Here is a 16,373-nt window from a genome sequence, read left to right as displayed (position 1 = left end):
ACTGGTTGTGACTACGATTACACAATTACACGTGGCTAACACATCGCAAAATGATACAACACCAAGATGGTTGAATTACTCTATGAATTTTATGTCTGATTTAGCAGTTAATACCTAGCACGTTCACAATTCCAAACCTATCGCATGCTTGCCTTGATAATTGATTCCCCTACGCGCCCGAATACCATATGCGCCGTAAACAAAAACTAGACTCGATCCTACTTCTTACTCTTCTTCTTCAACCTTGCTGCCGCAGCCTGGAAAGCTTCCTCAGAAGGCTCTTCTTCCGGACTAGCACGTTTCTTGCCCTTCTTAGTACTCGGTGCTGCACCATACTTGGCTGCTAGATTGTCAATAAAATTGCTTCGACCCTGCTGGTTACGGCGAATAAGCGCTGCTAGGTCATCTTCGGTCGACCCCTTCTTGCTTTTGCCCTTGCCGTCCTTTTTGTCTTTCTTGCCAAATAACTTATCATGCACTCCTAATTCCTTAGCGTACTCCTCAGCCTCGACGCTTTCCTTCTTCGCAGCCTTGACTCGGGCTTCCTTGGACTTTTTGCTCTCCTGCGTGTAAGTTTTGAACGCAGGGACATCCTTATTGGCGATAGCTTCGTCTATGATTGCGCGGAATCGTTCGTCATCTTCGAGTACATCGCTTAGCATGACTGACTCGTAGACCTTGTCCATCTTGCCTTTGTATTCTTCGTATGCGATTAAGACGTCGTCCTTTTCTTCATCGGAACCCTTGTACTGTTTCGCGAATTTTTCGATCGCATCAGCAGTGACTGCGTCGCGGTATTGCTCTCGGTAAAAGTCCGACCAACTGAAGCCGTCCGAGTCGACAATGGACTCGGAGGTCGAGCCTGTCTCGTCATAACGTTTGCGCCTCGCCGGGTCGGATAGCACCGCGTACGCAAAGGCTATAGACTGAAAGGTCTCGTGGGCTTTTTGTTTCTGATCGTCGGGAACCTTGTCTATAAAAGAAATAACACACGTAAGAATGTGTACGGCTCAAGTGTCTTTAATTAATTGGATAGCTTACCTGGATGATTTTTAAGAGCGAGCTTTCGATAGGCAGATTTGATCTGGCCCTCGTCTGCCGTGCGCTCTAAGCCAAGGACCTCATACGGATCGATGGTGGGCGGTTCACCGGCGAGAAGATCGTCTGAGTCATCCATGATGGACAAGAAATGGTGGATAGACTACGAAGCTGTAATCGGCAAGATTCGTTTTTAGTACCTCCAGTTGGATACTGGAAGTTGACAAAGTCCAGGGGATCGCGTTTAACGCGTTTCCTCTTTACGCGGTTTATCGATAAGGAAACTTCTATTACATAATTCCTGTAGCGGGGTACCTGCATAGAACAGTGTACATTACTAAGGTAGTATTATACATCTCGATTATCATCAATTTTATTCTTCTTTTACTGTCTATTTCGCCAAGTCACCTGGAAAATGGCTGAAAGTGTTCCTCAGCAAGCGAGTGATATAAATGCGGAAGACCATCAAGCGTACATGAAATTTGCGCTATCTCTTGCTACCAAATCCCCGCCAAAACCTACCAACTATCGAGTCGGAGCATTGGTCGTGGACATAGCTACGAACGAGATCTTGGCAACAGGGTATACACTCGAGCTTCCCGGTAACACTCACGCTGAGCAATGCTGCTTTGAGAAGCTTGCAGAAAAGTACGATATTGCAGCAACCCGCATAGGTGAAGTCCTCCCGAACCAAGTCGCACTTTACACCACAGTAGAGCCATGTTCCCAAAGGCTCAGCGGAAACCTACCGTGTGTGGATAGGATATTAGCCATAGGGAATAAGATCAAGACGGTTTACGTCGGAGTTCATGAACCGGAAAAGTTTGTTAGCGATAATTCTAGCAAGCGGAAGTTAGAGAATGCCAACATCGGGTTCGTGCACGTCTCCGGATTTGAAAAGGAAATATTAGAAGTTGCAACAGCAGGTCATGATAAGGCCAGCTAAATGGAACTGCTGATGGAACTATTTGCTGTCATTATGCATACTATTGTATCTGACATCCATCACTTCACCTTGGCCAGAAGCACGTATCAATACATTCTATTGATGTATAAGTAGACTACTGGGGTATAAAGGAGACATTGTCTAAAAAAGGAATTGGATGGGCTTAAAGAAACCCTGGGAAAATATGACCATTAAGAATAAATTTATCTTCGAGTTGGATCCAGATGATGCATGAGGAGGGGTCCTTCTGAGAGAATAAGAAGAAACATATATAACACCCAAATCGAATTAAAAAAATCAAGTCACAAAAGATAAAGTCGAACCTAATTCGAGGGTCGAACATGTCAGATAGCGCTGTTTTATGAATAAATAACCTTCAAAGTTACCAGGGAGAAAGCAAAAAAAAAAGAAAAAGAAAAAAGGAAGTCGCAAAAAAGAAAAGAGACAAAAAAAGAGGGGTTGCTTATCCCAGTGTACTGGGAAGCATCAGGAATTGAGCCCGATGCGGGGGTCGAACCTTCAGGTTAATGTTAGCACATAATTGTGTGAATAATCTCAGATTGAGAGTAACTTACCCGCAACCTTGAGATTAAGAGTCTCACGCTCTACCGATTGAGCTAACCGGGCGTGAAAGACAGTAACTTTTTGCCGTATATAATGGTGTGTGCGGTGATGGTGCGATATGATAGGTTGAGGAGGTATTTTGTAACCCTAGGATGCCATGTGCGTGCGTGTGTGCGTGCACTGTCCCCTTGCTATTATTCATACTGTAGCTGACTTATACAATAGGTACTTCAACTTTTCTTAGGTGGTTATTTATCTACCTACCTCCTAAGGTACCTACTTAATGCACATATCAAAAGAAATTATATTCCGGTGGTCAAGACAATAGATGTGCTCTGATGATACCAATGATAGTACTACCATAATATTATAGTTATTATGTATTAGTTAAACTGACGAATTCCTTCAATTCAACTATCTATACCTATTTTACGTACAGGCTTCTCACAACGTTCACCATAAATGAATAGGGCTGCCAACAGGCGCGCGGGTGCCGCCGTTGTACAATTCCAGATCCAGATCAACTCCTAGAGCTTGTCTAGCAAGCAAATCTATCATCATAGCGGCGATGTAAACGAGGTCTCTTGTGCCAAGAATCAGAGGATCGATTATCTCCCACCCAAATTCCTCCTGGCATTCGTCGCTCATAATAAAGAGAATAACTTCAACGATGAATTCTACAACGTGGGCATCACTTCCCTTTGGGTCCATCGCGATCTCCGACTGGAGGTACTCATGTGGTCGCAACGCCTCATGCATACTATCGAACACCAGGAGCACCGGCACCATGTCGATCGGTAGGCTGTCAAAGTCGCCCTTTAGCAGTACCGGTTCTAGGTAAGTCCTTTGGAAGGCCGACTGTATCTCGCTTCGATTTAGAAATCGCAATGCCGTTTCGGGTTGGAAGAGAGATAGCGACTGACCTAGCTGTTCAACCGTTGGTGGATCACCCTCGAGAGATCGTTGCTCAAGATAGGTCATGTCGTCATCGTCATCGTCATTGTCATCGTCGCCATTTTCCTCCGTATCGGTCCATCTACGCGCCTGCGTTATGTTAATATAGTGTTTTAGGAATAGGTTCATATCTTCTTTTGCTTCAGATAGCAACTCGCTATGGGTGGGTAAAGAAATCATTTTCTGAACTTACCACCAGCTTCACTGGGAAGATTATTCGGTGTAAGTATAGGTAAGTATGAGTAATCTGAGTAGTTTACGGGTTAACAATGACCAAAAGCCACAAGCAGACTTACACATACACATATAAATAAGGACTCCCAATTAGGAAAAGAAAGAGAAGCTTCCTTCTCTTTATCACAGCGAAAGTTAATAAGTTTAAACAACGATTGCTAAGTCTCACAATGACTATCTTGTATTACAATCATTAGTTTAGTACACAATCATTGTGTAGTTCATACGCAGCAAAGAAGGAAGAGTTCTAATTGGTTAGACCTCATATCAAAGAACTAATGGAAATACTTCAGGCATCAACAACGCTCTTCTTGGAATTGAAATCCCTGAATTGGTCGAGCGGCTTCGTGAAGCGTACAAGGACGATGCAGATAAGCCCCTGACTCCCCGCACAGGCTGGAAGCCACTTTGGGACGTCCGTCTCTCCAAAGTCACCATTACAGAGCAGCATGGCACCTCCTGGGAGCAAAAGGTTGGTGAGATGTCTCCTAGCGTTCAAGAAATCGTCGCCAAGGGAGGTGTGGTCGGGATGGCCGATCGAGCCGGAAGGGGGAAACAAAAGAGGAAGAGAAATGTCGAGAGTAGATATCAATAGATAAGTATAGAAGTTAGTTTGTATATATGCGCCCTAGATGATGGAAGGGACACACGAGGTGGGTGGAATAACCTAAGGATGCATTGACAGCATACACCAAACCCTGCGTGCCAGCTCTACACCCATATAGGCGAGTAACGCAAGATAGTTGTTAATGCCGTATATTGAAATGTGAAGCTAATTAAGACGGGCTTACTGACGATTTCCCTTATACATTTTCGACGTACAATAAACCGGCAGCGAATACAGAGAGTCCTGTAAACTGAGAGCAACCCCAAGACCTTTGATCCTCATCATATCTTAAGCATGTATTTTAAGGTCTTCTTCCAAGGAAACCGACTGCCGCGGATGGAATACTAGAAAGGGGCCATCATGGGTCGAGCTGAAAACATCCTCCGTATAAAACTCGCCTAGTCTTCCCCTATCCTTGCCCTCTCCGACGGAGCCAAGCGGACCAGAAGCGGCTTCAAAGTCGAAATACCAAAGCGTCTTTGCAAGGACGAGGGAAGTTTCCAGATATGCTAACGGCTTACCTACGCAATTTCGCGGTCCTATGGAGAAGCTAGCAAAAGCCTCAAGCATCAACTTCCTGGCAGCCTCGTCGGTACCTGCTATCTCTGGATCGGTGCTACTAGACGGGAGCCAGCGCTCAGGCTTGAACGTAAATGGCTCGGGGAAAATGGCGGCGTTGTGGCTTAAGGCGTAAATGTTCACGCCGAATAGCGTACCCCTGGGGATGTAATGGCCGTCTATTACTAGTGGTTGCTCGTCTGTGGCGACTTGTTGTCGCCATAAGTTCGCCGAGATTGGAGGTGACATACGGAGAGCTTCATCGATGCAGGCGCGGAGATAATGACAACCCCCCAGCTGCAGTCCGCTCTTGATATCGCTACCACTGGAGAACGTAGTTCGGATCTCTTCGGCCAGACGCGCGTAACAGGCCGGGTTGCGTGACAGGTAGAAGAAAGCGGCTGTCATGGCCGTCGCCACCGTGTCTCCGCCGGCCACTAGGAAAACCATAGCCTCCTTCCAGATGACGCTATCGCGCGTCTTGACGGCTTCGTTGGGAAGCGCGTGGGCGACAGAAGAGAAGAAGTCGGGTTTCGCATGCGTATCCAGAGCAAGGCGGGAGCGCACCATCTTCTCTATTACACGGATGAACCGTTCCCGTGTCGCGTAGAAGATGTAGTCGAATACCATGTTGGTATGGACCTTATGAAAGATGGGGAAATGGTGCGAGATGTTGCTTACGAAGAAGCTGAGCGTCATCGCTTTTGGGAAGAAGCGATGTCCCTCGCTCGTTTGCGTTTCCAGGTCGTAGCCTAGTGCAAGCTGCGCGACGATATCGATGGCGAGATGGCCTAGTTTTTGTGTCATGTTGACGGGCTGACGTGATGACTGGAGGAGCTGCTTGAGATAAATATCAACTTGCGGTATGAGGGCGGGCTCGAAAGACCGTATCGACCGCTCGGAAAAGGCATGGCCGACCAGCTTCCGTTTGGCGCGATGCAGATCTCTATCGAGAGTGTTGAAGACACTGTAGACTTTATTCCTGGTCAGGAGTTCGTATGTGAACGACTTGGTGATGCGATCATCGTTCTGGTAGATGCCTTTGAGAAGCAGCTCAGCATCCTAGTTCAAAACATAGGCCGCCCGTAACTTACTCCTAAAAGCTGTAACGGAATTGAAAAGTAATCTATTCGGTGCTAGCCTTATGACAGATCCTAATACTTTATTAACTTTGTACAGCTATGGGTTAGATTCTAAGGTGTGATTATACCGTATCTCTCATGTAGCTGCCAGGTAACCAAGGGCAGACGCTTCTGCGCAGAAAGTACCCCAGCGTAGCCATCCGTTATCTTGGCAAGGAAAGGCCCCGGATAGCTGCTCAAAGGATGCAGCAACAGGCGATATGAGACGATTAACAGAAGCTACAGCGAGAACAGTGAGAAATGAATTTAATTTATAGTTTACTCAAGTAGTTGATAGACCGGATGATCTTACAGTTAAAACAAAAGCGTACGCCACATATTCAGCGGCGGAGTTCAATATCTCGAGGAAAAACATATTCCTGTTGGCGATACAAGTAGAGTATAGGCGGTTTAGGTAGAGATGGATGTTGGGTAGGTATGATAAATCTTGAGCAGAGTCCCGGGACAGGGCGCATTTTAGGTGTCTAATAACCCTCCAAAATTAAAATAACCTGCTCCGTCCGCCTGCTTTATCGGCCTGTTTCTGTGCAACATGACGGGTATTAGTGACCGAATTGCTTGGAAACAGAAGAATGAAAGGGGGGTATGGGGGCCAAAACATACCTAAGGTACATCCTCCATCTTTGCCTTCAATCTTTTTCTCCCTCCTTTTTAAATACGTATCTAGGTACGTAAAGTACCTCTTAATATATGCGATAGGTACCTAGGTAGGTAGGTAGGTACCTGGTACGTTCTCATGTATGTGTATAGGTAGATGTCAGTGCTCAATCAAATGTCAGGATTTAATATGATATTTTTACACCTGTAGACCAAGTACCTAGGAGATAGGTAACTAGGTACTTAACTTTAATATTTAACAGTTATTGATGCGTTAATAGATTTATTTATGTGTGAAATGAAAAGGTACATACGTTACGTATGTTTAACGGTTTCTAATAAACTGGAATTGCCATGAAGCATCCAGAGCAGCTCTGGTGACATACTCATCATTAGATAGGTACCTAAGATAGGTCCCGAGTTAGGATCTACCCCCCTATGCTAGTCGTAGTGTTGGTCCGTTTCTCTTCAGAGTCCCCCCAAATAGGGAACTGGGGTACCTCATTCCACTGCAGATTTTCGTCCAAGAGTCTTACTGCTTCTTCCCATGCCTCTCTAATAAGTCTTACTTTTGACGCGTCGCGCGGCGTAATGTTAGCACGAAATGGGCGAGGCATGACGAACATACCGCCCTGCAGGTCTTCCGGACCCGGGATCGGGATTTTGCGGCCCGTTCCCGGATCAACGGCCTGCTGAAAATTAAAGGCCCACAGAAGCCGGGATATAGCTAGGAATAGAGACCGCTCGGCGATGTGGATACCCTGACATATACGTCGGCCCGCGCCGAACACAAAGTGGTCGCGCTGGCTCACGTCAGCGTTGGTTGCTGCCTTCGCAGCCGTTTGGGTGTCATGTGCCCATCTTGATGGATCAAAAACATGCGGATCAGAATAACGCTCTGGGTCGTTGTGTATAGCTCTATTTTGGGGTTGAGTTTTTAGTAAACAAACCGAATGTTATAAAGGTCAAGGCGTGACGGGGACTCACCGAGCATTGCAAATGACGGTGGCTCCTTTAGGCAGCCGATAGCCCATATACTCGTCATTGTCTATCAGAGCGTGCGGGATGCCGAGCGGACCGGCGGGCATCCAGCGCAGAGCTTCTTTGATGCAACCCCTCACATAGGGCAGGTTAGACCAGTCACGCAGGTCAGGTATGCGATCCCCGCATACCGAGTCGAGCTCGGCCTGTGCTGTATTTACCACGTTGGGAAATATAACCATGGCTTTGACAAAGCCGGTGAGCGTCTCCACGGTAGAACCGAGACCGCCCTGAAGGAGCGAGCCGCAAGTGTATGCCGCTTGATCATCCGACATGCCTTCTTCCTGTTGAACCTGGGCAAGGTTTCGAGAGAAGCACGGCTGAGCAAGTGGAAGTAATTCAGTCAGCTAAAGTTCATTGTTTCTACCTTTTCAAACTGCTGCCACTTACTGGGGCTGTGCCCTCGGAAGTCTTCTCCTTTATTTCAAGGTATAAACGAAGAAAAAGCTCTCGTTCCGCTTTATGTAGTTCCTTCGCTCGCATTTTCTCTGGTATGAGAAGATCAGGCAAATGTCTTAGCACTGGGTATATGTCTAATAAAGTTGCGGTCTACGGTTTAGAGATAGACACTGGCAGTTAGTGGCTGCGATTTCGAACAAGAGTAGCCATAGTAAGTAGGACGCCATAATGTTTTAAAGACTTACCAGGGAAAAACATATATTGGAAAAGCGGTCGAATGACTATAGGGATCATGTAAGCTAGGCATAAAGCCTCGGTATCAATTGGAATGCCTCTATACGACTGACCTGGAACAACTTCTTGGGCAACGGGTCATCTTCAGCGAGAACACGAAAACCGAATATCATCTGCGTTGTCAGGGAAGTCGTAAAGCGTTTAATATGGTCGATAAACAACTCAGGCTTCTCTATAAAGCCTACTAGCATTGCTTTATTCTCCAGGTCTTGGTATGGGACGTATGCCCTCGACGCCGTCTCGCTTAGATGGATGCGACCAAGTTTGCGGTTTCTTTTGAATGTTTCGCCGTCTTTCTATGAATCCTCTTGTCGTTAGCCTTACTTTAAGCTGGTATATTATATTAAATTGACGAGTTTGTTAAAGGAGGAAACTATACGATTAAAAATGCCCTCATGCCACCGCTAAAAATGTCTTGCGCCAGATAGGCATCGGGTCTTGACGAGTAGATGGCTCCTCGTTTATCCAATAGGTCTTTGACCGCCCAGTCCTTGCAGACCACAATCCAGACTTTTGTACCGAGAATGAGAGAGTATATAGGGCCGTACTGCCGTGCCCACTCTTCGAATTTCTTACCATTCTCCTCGGGCTTTACCGGCATCTGATGAAGATTACCTATGATAGGAAGCGTCGGTGGCCCTGGTGGGAAATCCCTCGGCCTATGACCAACTCGTGTTATAAATGCGAGATATAGGAGAGTAATTATTAGAATGATGATAAAAAGGGCTAAAGAGTTCTGTATAGGCATTAAAAACATATTTGATGTTGAGGGGTAAAGGTATTAATTCCAGCTGACATGAAATGTTGGCTAGGGATTATAAAACAGAGAAGAGAAAGAAGAGAGAGCGCGGGATGGGTGTTGGGTACCTACCTACCTATATAAGCATTCTTCAGCCGGTATTCCTTTTCCCTCGTCTTCTAAAGCCACTATATTTTTGATCGCGTATATTATTTGCTGAATCCGAACTCATACCGTTTATTTAGCGTGTAACTTCAAATTTACCGCTGGTATCACTTGAGGCGCTCGGTTGTGGAGTGAGACTCATCAACGTTTTTTAAAGGTAACTACATTTAATTAAAAATGAATTATACCTAGAAATAGCGTGTCTTAAACTATGTGTAAGAAAGTCCCCTCCCATCAAATTATCCACCATTCTCATAAGTCTAATCTTTATATTTATCATACGTGGGGCATCAACTATGGAATAGGTTTCAACTTCATCCCCTGGGCACTAATCAACTTGAGCTGATGATAGGGATTCGAGTATGTCTTGAACACCTGCAAACGACAGCTCCTCTATCGTTTCCTCCCACAACCGTGGCGTTACCTGCTCTGCTTCTTTTGAATACACGAAAGGTGCCATTCTGATAAGTTAACATATATATGTCAGTCTGCTTACCATCGGCCTTAGAGATATATAAATTATACAATAGAAACGGCATGAGATACTTAAGGAGAATGGGGGTTGCTCACGGTCTCAGTTTGCAATCCTCTACGTACTGCCCATGAGATTTCTCGTCCTGCTTAATGGCGGCGTTTACAAGTATACGCGCGCCTATAGCTGATGGTCGACCGATAGCCCGTACAAAAAGTGCAGTGCCCGTACCAAGTTCACGGGCGAGAGCTGAGCCATGGCATAGGCCCGGGTTGGCACAGTTAATGATAGCTATCGATGGCGGTACACGCTTAGCTATATCGGCCACGAAGAGCTGCCCTAGAAGCTTAGTGGTAGCGTAGCGTTCTAACTTATCCCAGTTGGATTTTTTATCGAAGGCCTTTAGCAGCGGCTCATCATTCTTCTCGTTAAATTTGGCCCAAGCAGCCATGTCGGACGACACCACGACGATGCGTCCTGGGGAGAACTTCGAGAGACTAGACGTCGCATAGGTCTTTTTTAAGATGCGGAGTAGGAGGAGTACTAGAAGGACCGTTGAGAGGTAGTTGGTCTGCAGATCTTCTTCATGGTGGGTCGTCGGATTGAGGGCAAAAACGCCTCGGTTAATGCCTGCGTTGAGAATAGCAATGTTGAACCGAGGGTTAAGACCCTCAACCCGCTGCGCAAACCCCATGATGGACTCGTAGGATGCGTAGTCTAGTTTCCAGACCTCGATTGTCTGACTAGGCTCGAGCGCTTTAGCAGTCGTCAGGGTCTTGCGGGCAGCCTCACCCTTGACCTCATCGCGAACTGCGAGAATGAGCTTACTGAGACCAAGGTCGAGGAGCTGTTGCGAGCATTCTAGGCCGATACCGCCGTTAGCCCCTGTTACAATAGCCGTCTGTCCAGTGAGGTCGACATCTTGTCGCGAAACCTCAGGCGGAGATCCGGAGAGTTGACGGCGAAGAAACTGGAGTTTGCTGGCTTCCTTTTCAGGAGTGATGTCAAATGAGACCGTCTGGGACATTCTCGACTATGCAAGCGTGATTGTCACAGCTAAGAGTATTGCAGAATCGAGGCCGTTACAAATCTAACCATATTAATTAGTTAAGATTACTACAACGCTCAAGTTTAGGGGAATAAAAAGCAAGGGAGAGATGGTAGACGTGGGAATCATTTAGGCCTTCACCCATTTGTCCGTGTTACACAGCCCCCAAATCCTACACCCCCTATGTCTTTGTGCCAACGGCGGTTAATACCGTATTTGATATATCCGTACACATTGTAAATCCGGGTTGGGTTGTACAACATCTCAGCTTGAAGTATTAGTCTTGGTCCGAAAGTACTAAACTATTGATAGCAATTCTCGGGGGTTTCTTGCCGTGTTGGTGGCCTGTTGGTTTCTTTCTTCTTTCTTTCTTTTTCTTAGTAGGTACCTAAGCAAGTGATATGATATGATATGATATGGTACTAATGCAGAGGTATATATGTCATCACACTGAATTATGTAACGTCAAAACAAAATCCATTGGTCTAACACAACAAGGCCACATCCTAAGTACGCATGAAGTGATATCGACGAGTGCCGCTCGCCAACTTGCGTTATTGATATTCCTTATGCTTCAGGTGCATATTTTCTGCTCTACAGCCTCCGCCTAAGGATTCAGTATGATCTGTACATCCGCGGCGTAAGAAGGTACTCATGAAGTCGTCTCACATATCCTAGCATCCTTCGGTTAAGGACAATACTCAATACTCGGATTCATTCGCAATTCGGGGCTCATTGCGGCTACGGATCAGCTCCTATTTTTGATCCTCTCTCGGAGATTGCTATAGGGTCGTGCTGCTCGTTTGGCGAGGGAAACGGCCATGAATTCCCTCGTGGCGTGGACAGCTATCAGATGGCCGAGTTGTTCAAAAGACTGATATCCGCAATGCGTTCTTCCCATGACTATGGGAAGAATACACCGCAAGCCTGCAAGACCTTGAAGTACGAGAGTTCCGAAAATGAAGCATTCTATACTATTTCCAATCTGGCTGGGGACCTTTCAGCTCTCAAATTGCAACACCCAAGATCTGAGAGTTATATTGACTGATCCAAAGAATGAATGGGCTCCTACAACCGCAGTTTCTTTCCCAGACAGTCAGGCGTTCACGAATGCCACACTTCGATGGGATATCTACGCACCACCAACCTATGTCGCGGCTATCAGCCCAGGCACAGCGGCTGATGTGGTCAAGAGTGTACGTCAAAATCTGCTCCATACCAAAGACCAATTGCTAACATGGGAAAAGGTAAAACTAGCAAGAAGCCACAATATCTCTATTCTTGCAACAGGTGGAAGACATGGCTACACTACCACGTTCAAAAAGCTTCAAAATGGACTGGCCATTGACTTGAGTAAGCTGGACACGGTTAATATTAACCAACACGCCGAGACAGTGACTGTCGGCGGGGGTGTACGAGTAGGACAGATCTTCGATCCCGTGTATAATGCCGGATTCGAGCTGCGTAAGTTCACACCCTAGGTTGCTCCTTAGTTACCTTCATCTTCAGTCTTCCCCCTGCGAATTCATACACCTAACGCAACTATTTGCAGAGACTATTACTTCACAATGTCCTGGAATGATTGGGTCCACTCTTGGTGCCGGAGTTGGTCGTGATGAAGGCCGATATGGCCTAGCAATAGACGCTTTGCAGTCTGTTCGTCTTGTGACTGCGGATGCCCGGCTCATCGACGTGTCAGCCACCTCTCATGCTGATCTCTTCTGGGCTATCCGTGGCGCGGGAGCAAACTTTGGCATCATCGTATCGGCCACGTACAAATTGCATAATATTCTAAATAATGACGATTATGATGGCAAGGTCACGAACGTTGACATTATTTTCCCCGCGAACATGAGCGCCACCTATTTTAACACTGCGGTTAATTCTTACAACGGATCTCTACCCGCCAAGCTGTCAGCAGAAACAATTGTTATGTACGATGCTGAGTCCAATGGCGTGAGTTACTTTTCTCGAAGTCTCGCTCTTCCTTTTAATTCCGCTTATCTTATTATATTTTATATAATAAATAGTAACATTTGGCATTAACACGGAATTAGGCTCACCTCTTGGCTAACTGGGTGTACTTTGGACCAGAAGCCAAGGCGCGTGAAATCATGGCTCCGATCTTAAACTTGCAGTCGGCCACAATATCGCTCAGCGTCGTACCGTGGAATCAAGTCGCGAATAAATACCTGTTTGGGACGGACCCATCAAACTGCGCAGGAGGCCGAAGTGAGAACGTTTATGGTGTCAATATGAAGAATATGTCACCCTCCACATATCAGGCAGCTTTTGAGAAGATGGGACAATTCTACGCTGATCATACCGACGGCCGCCAAGCCTTGCTCTCGCTTGAAATGTTCCCAAACGAAGCCGCTCGGGCCATTCCGGATGCAGCTACGGCGTATCCCTGGCGTGATACTGTGGCTCACTTGTAAGTCTATGCCTTTTTTTTTTTTTTTTCTATTTTCCTTCTTGCCGCTCTCGTGCATCGTCTTGCTAACTATTTTTTTAGACTAATTCTCCTTACTGAAGCGGGTACTGCGGGGGACGAGCTCGGCCGCCAGATTCGCAGTGACTTTGCGGCAACGTCGGGGTATCCTGACCTAGCTGTCTATGTGAACTATGCTCATGGTGACGAGTCGCTAGAGCAGATCTACGGTCGTTCCCAGTTACCAAGGCTGGCAGTCCTGAAGAAAACGTGGGACCCAGACAATGTTTTCGGTTTCAATAATGCGCTGCCCACGCAGTATCCATGATTGCGGGGGGTTTGAACGGAATGAATTAAGAACTCGGTGTTCTAATAACTACCTCCTATGTAAAATAGATAGATATCCATTCACTTATAACTTGCAGGTCGTATCCATGCAAAGTATGGATAAGTTTAATGCATTGTTATTTATGTATCTTCCAGAGTTAAAATAGGAGTTACGGGAGGTATCCGGATTACCTTTTCCAGGATATAGGCAATGAGTGCACGTACAACACCCCTATAAAGTGTCTTGTCTTAGGCTCCCATGGGTGTTATTAGTACTGGCTTCCGCCTCCTCACACCCGGAATGGCTGTCTTGCATTGAAGGTTTTCGTTTGGTTCTGCGTTTATTATCATCTACCTGTTAACTAGTGGCGTTGCCCGCCCGCGCAAGCGCGTACATACGGGGGAAAGGGGAGAAAAGGGGGGGGGGGATCATGCGCAAAACTAACGCCACAGCTAAAGTCTAGCCTCTGATTGGCTAGCCACACACCAACGCACGTCCGATGAATTTTTTTGTAAAATCAATTCATCTACTACTACATAATGAAATATATAGGTAAGAGTTGATTTCGGTGGTGTTTCTGTCAGTCTGTGTTCCTGCGTTCCCGCAAAATGAAGTTACTCCCCCTGCCGTTTCCGGGACCAGAGTACCGGATCTAATATATGGCACAAGACCCTTCAATGATCAATGAATAAAGCTAACTACTACCTCTCAACCCACGGGTGCTGGCGGCTATGTTCTTGGACGGCCACGGTCGGATCAAATCCGAAATTCTCGTTAGTTTGGATCTCTGTGCTGCGGACGATAGTATTATTCATCTCAAGGTCATACTGCTTAGTGCTGCTCATCTGCTCCGGAGGAACAAGGTATCGTTCCGAGCCGGGCCCATTTTGCCAATTCGTGCCGCCCTTGTCGGCTGAGGTGGGCCAGACAGCAGCGATACCAGCAGCATTCTTCCTAAGTGACTGCTGCGACGAGCGGAGACGGACAACTGACACCAGACTGGCCCACGATGGAATTGATGGTAGAATATTGGTCAGCTTGAGTCCGGCGACAGCCTTGGGCACATTAGGCATGCACATGACCAGGATAACGCAAGCACCCTCGCCGACGGCTGTTAGTTGTACCGTTGAGAGGTGATAGGTTAAGTCGACACTCTTAGAGCGGGCGACGGTATAATAGAGGCGTATAATAGAGGCAGCACACGCAGCCATACCTAAAGCAAACACGATTGAGACGCCGAGCTTGCGGCGGTGCGACATATTGAGCGTCCAGATGATGCGCTGTGGGATGAATAGTATAATAATGTCGGTGGCAAAGGCGAAACAGGCGGCTGACAGGCTAGTATAGGCTGTATTGATACGGCAGTAGCCGCCCTTGATAGTGCGGTTCCAAAGGTATTCGTGGGGTACGCATGCCAGGTTTACCAGTATCAGTATCACGATACAGAAGACGATATTGGCCCAGATGACAAAATGACATGCCCAAAAGAATAGGTTCCGTCGGTTGCCACCGTTGGGGAGAAAGATATGGATCCACTCCACTAGAATAGCCGTCTTTATGGAAAACAAAAAGCCCAGGAACATGGACGTCGTGAGGATCCCGACCTATGTGAATCACATCCTCTTAGCATTCGTATCTACCGATATAACAACTGGTTGGCTTAAGTAACTTACACGCAGGAACTCTATCATGCCTCCCATGCGTACATCCCACATATGGACGTACCATCCAGGATAGTCGACGAGCCGACAATACATAATCAGGATAGCAATGTAAAGAATGAATGCCGCCAAGAGGAAATAATCTTGCAATTGCATCTTGCGTAGCACGGCCAACTTCAAGTAGAAACGAAGTATGACGGCGATAGATGAGACGATAAGGCACACGGACACGACGGCTAGCACCATCTTGTTCTGGTTAGGAGGGTTGTCGTAGTTCGGCACCACCCCTAACGGTGGTTCCATGGCCGGCATATCCATGATGTTTGTTGCGGACATTGCTATTAGCTGAGATTGTAACGAGCCGTCACCTCGTCGGTAAACAGAAGAGCTAAAGATTCAAGGGGAACGGAACCACTTTCTTAGTGGGAGGAGAGATAATGGACGCGGGTTTTACATGTCTTACTAGAGGTGAGGTATAACGCAACTTTGGAGCAAATCGGACGGCAGGAGCCGAAACAGTATACGGCCCCCAAATTCGAAGGATTGAAGCGATGGATTGCTGTGTCCCCCTTTACCATTAGTCAGAACACACACATCACCTAGACAGTACTGCTATATCTACTAGGTAACAAAAAAGAATTAGCAACTTGAAGACTTTCGATTTCAGGTTTTGCAGGGTGGTTTCCCTGATTTGATTAGGTACACAGGTTGGTCTCCTTTCTCGTACTTGGGGGGCATATTTTGCGATTCGAATCAGGTACCGTCAACATTTAGATCTAACACTATGCTATATGGAAACTTAAAATAACTGTGAAATACGATAGGCTAAGCATATGTTTTTGTTGCGCGTTTCGTTCGCTGAGAGAAATGGTAGGGTACCATTAAGCATGCCTAGTTGGTAGGTATATTGCTATATTTGGCCAAAGCTTAAGCTTATGCTTCTTGCTGAGTAGTTCCTATTGCTTAACATGTGGTGCTAGTTAGGTAGGTACCTAGGTATATATACTTAGCTTAAAATGTAAAGAGATATAGAAGTATGTACCTGGTAGGTAGGTAGTTATGCACCATCAGTAACTAAGGGTTAACCTTGGCTTTACGCGCAACCAACATTGAGTATAATACCTAAGGCACTTATACCGGAATCATACGTTGATA

At 46.4% G+C, this 16,373-nt stretch overlaps 9 protein-coding genes and 1 pseudogene across 10 annotated transcripts; 3 read left to right on the top strand and 7 right to left on the bottom strand.

The window, feature by feature from the left end:
* Window positions 1–51: 51 nt before the first annotated feature.
* Window positions 52–1,252, bottom strand: F5Y00DRAFT_234653 (chaperone protein dnaJ 6). The gene is made up of 2 exons (XM_048007449.1): window positions 1,042–1,252; window positions 52–973 (listed from the first exon to the last, which is right to left on the bottom strand). The coding sequence occupies exons 1-2, from the start codon at window positions 1,175–1,177 to the stop codon at window positions 219–221; spliced, it is 891 nt and encodes a 296-aa protein (XP_047865662.1). The 5' UTR covers window positions 1,178–1,252; the 3' UTR covers window positions 52–218.
* A 141-nt stretch (window positions 1,253–1,393) lies between these two features.
* On the top strand, window positions 1,394–2,398 carry F5Y00DRAFT_234652 (cytidine deaminase-like protein). Its single transcript, XM_048007448.1, has one exon. The coding sequence runs from the start codon at window positions 1,454–1,456 to the stop codon at window positions 1,982–1,984; it is 531 nt and encodes a 176-aa protein (XP_047865661.1). The 5' UTR covers window positions 1,394–1,453; the 3' UTR covers window positions 1,985–2,398.
* An 82-nt stretch (window positions 2,399–2,480) lies between these two features.
* F5Y00DRAFT_t65 lies at window positions 2,481–2,611 on the bottom strand (annotated as a pseudogene). The gene has a single exon. The product of its transcript is annotated as a tRNA-OTHER (tRNA).
* A 390-nt stretch (window positions 2,612–3,001) lies between these two features.
* Window positions 3,002–3,682, bottom strand: F5Y00DRAFT_268824 (uncharacterized protein; the record flags this gene model as incomplete). The annotated part of the gene is made up of 1 exon (XM_048012331.1): window positions 3,002–3,682. The coding sequence occupies one exon, from the start codon at window positions 3,680–3,682 to the stop codon at window positions 3,002–3,004; it is 681 nt and encodes a 226-aa protein (XP_047865660.1).
* Window positions 3,683–3,906: 224 nt separating this feature from the next.
* On the top strand, window positions 3,907–4,331 carry F5Y00DRAFT_261175 (uncharacterized protein; the record flags this gene model as incomplete). The annotated part of the gene is made up of 2 exons (XM_048011162.1): window positions 3,907–3,917; window positions 4,010–4,331. The coding sequence occupies 2 exons, from the start codon at window positions 3,907–3,909 to the stop codon at window positions 4,329–4,331; spliced, it is 333 nt and encodes a 110-aa protein (XP_047865659.1).
* A 300-nt stretch (window positions 4,332–4,631) lies between these two features.
* On the bottom strand, window positions 4,632–6,398 carry F5Y00DRAFT_268823 (cytochrome P450; the record flags this gene model as incomplete). The annotated part of the gene is made up of 4 exons (XM_048012330.1): window positions 4,632–5,941; window positions 5,996–6,055; window positions 6,112–6,262; window positions 6,336–6,398. 4 exons carry the CDS (start codon window positions 6,396–6,398, stop codon window positions 4,632–4,634), a joined length of 1,584 nt encoding a protein of 527 aa, XP_047865658.1.
* A 441-nt stretch (window positions 6,399–6,839) lies between these two features.
* On the bottom strand, window positions 6,840–9,122 carry F5Y00DRAFT_252650 (cytochrome P450; the record flags this gene model as incomplete). Its single annotated transcript, XM_048009954.1, has 7 exons — window positions 6,840–6,860; window positions 7,177–7,558; window positions 7,628–8,001; window positions 8,072–8,230; window positions 8,326–8,361; window positions 8,428–8,670; window positions 8,754–9,122. 7 exons carry the CDS (start codon window positions 9,120–9,122, stop codon window positions 6,840–6,842), a joined length of 1,584 nt encoding a protein of 527 aa, XP_047865657.1.
* A 443-nt stretch (window positions 9,123–9,565) lies between these two features.
* On the bottom strand, window positions 9,566–10,777 carry F5Y00DRAFT_268820 (putative short-chain dehydrogenase/reductase family protein; the record flags this gene model as incomplete). The annotated part of the gene is made up of 2 exons (XM_048012329.1): window positions 9,566–9,739; window positions 9,849–10,777. The coding sequence occupies 2 exons, from the start codon at window positions 10,775–10,777 to the stop codon at window positions 9,607–9,609; spliced, it is 1,062 nt and encodes a 353-aa protein (XP_047865656.1). The 3' UTR covers window positions 9,566–9,606.
* A 980-nt stretch (window positions 10,778–11,757) lies between these two features.
* F5Y00DRAFT_268817 (uncharacterized protein) lies at window positions 11,758–13,640 on the top strand (the record flags this gene model as incomplete). Its single annotated transcript, XM_048012328.1, has 5 exons — window positions 11,758–11,994; window positions 12,046–12,262; window positions 12,351–12,754; window positions 12,856–13,232; window positions 13,314–13,640. The coding sequence occupies 5 exons, from the start codon at window positions 11,758–11,760 to the stop codon at window positions 13,555–13,557; spliced, it is 1,479 nt and encodes a 492-aa protein (XP_047865655.1). The 3' UTR covers window positions 13,558–13,640.
* Window positions 13,641–14,258: 618 nt separating this feature from the next.
* F5Y00DRAFT_261171 (uncharacterized protein) lies at window positions 14,259–15,554 on the bottom strand (the record flags this gene model as incomplete). Its single annotated transcript, XM_048011161.1, has 2 exons — window positions 14,259–15,161; window positions 15,231–15,554. 2 exons carry the CDS (start codon window positions 15,552–15,554, stop codon window positions 14,259–14,261), a joined length of 1,227 nt encoding a protein of 408 aa, XP_047865654.1.
* Window positions 15,555–16,373: the final 819 nt, after the last annotated feature.

Source organism: Daldinia vernicosa, assembly GCF_022497035.1.
Source record: "Daldinia vernicosa strain CBS 139.73 unplaced genomic scaffold F5Y00scaffold_18, whole genome shotgun sequence".
NCBI classification, from domain to species: domain Eukaryota; kingdom Fungi; phylum Ascomycota; class Sordariomycetes; order Xylariales; family Hypoxylaceae; genus Daldinia; species Daldinia vernicosa.
The sequence above is the reverse complement of the archived record's forward strand: the minus strand, read 5'-3'. Positions and strand labels throughout refer to the sequence as shown.

Coding starts and splice junctions, on each gene's coding strand:
- F5Y00DRAFT_234653 (XM_048007449.1), bottom strand. CDS start 1,177: ATGGATGACTCAGACGATCTTCTCGCCGGTGAACCGCCCACCATCGAT. Junction 974..1,041: donor CGCTCTTAAAAATCATCCAG/GTAAGCTATCCA, acceptor TTTCTTTTATAG/ACAAGGTTCCCGACGATCAG.
- F5Y00DRAFT_234652 (XM_048007448.1), top strand. CDS start 1,454: ATGGCTGAAAGTGTTCCTCAGCAAGCGAGTGATATAAATGCGGAAGAC.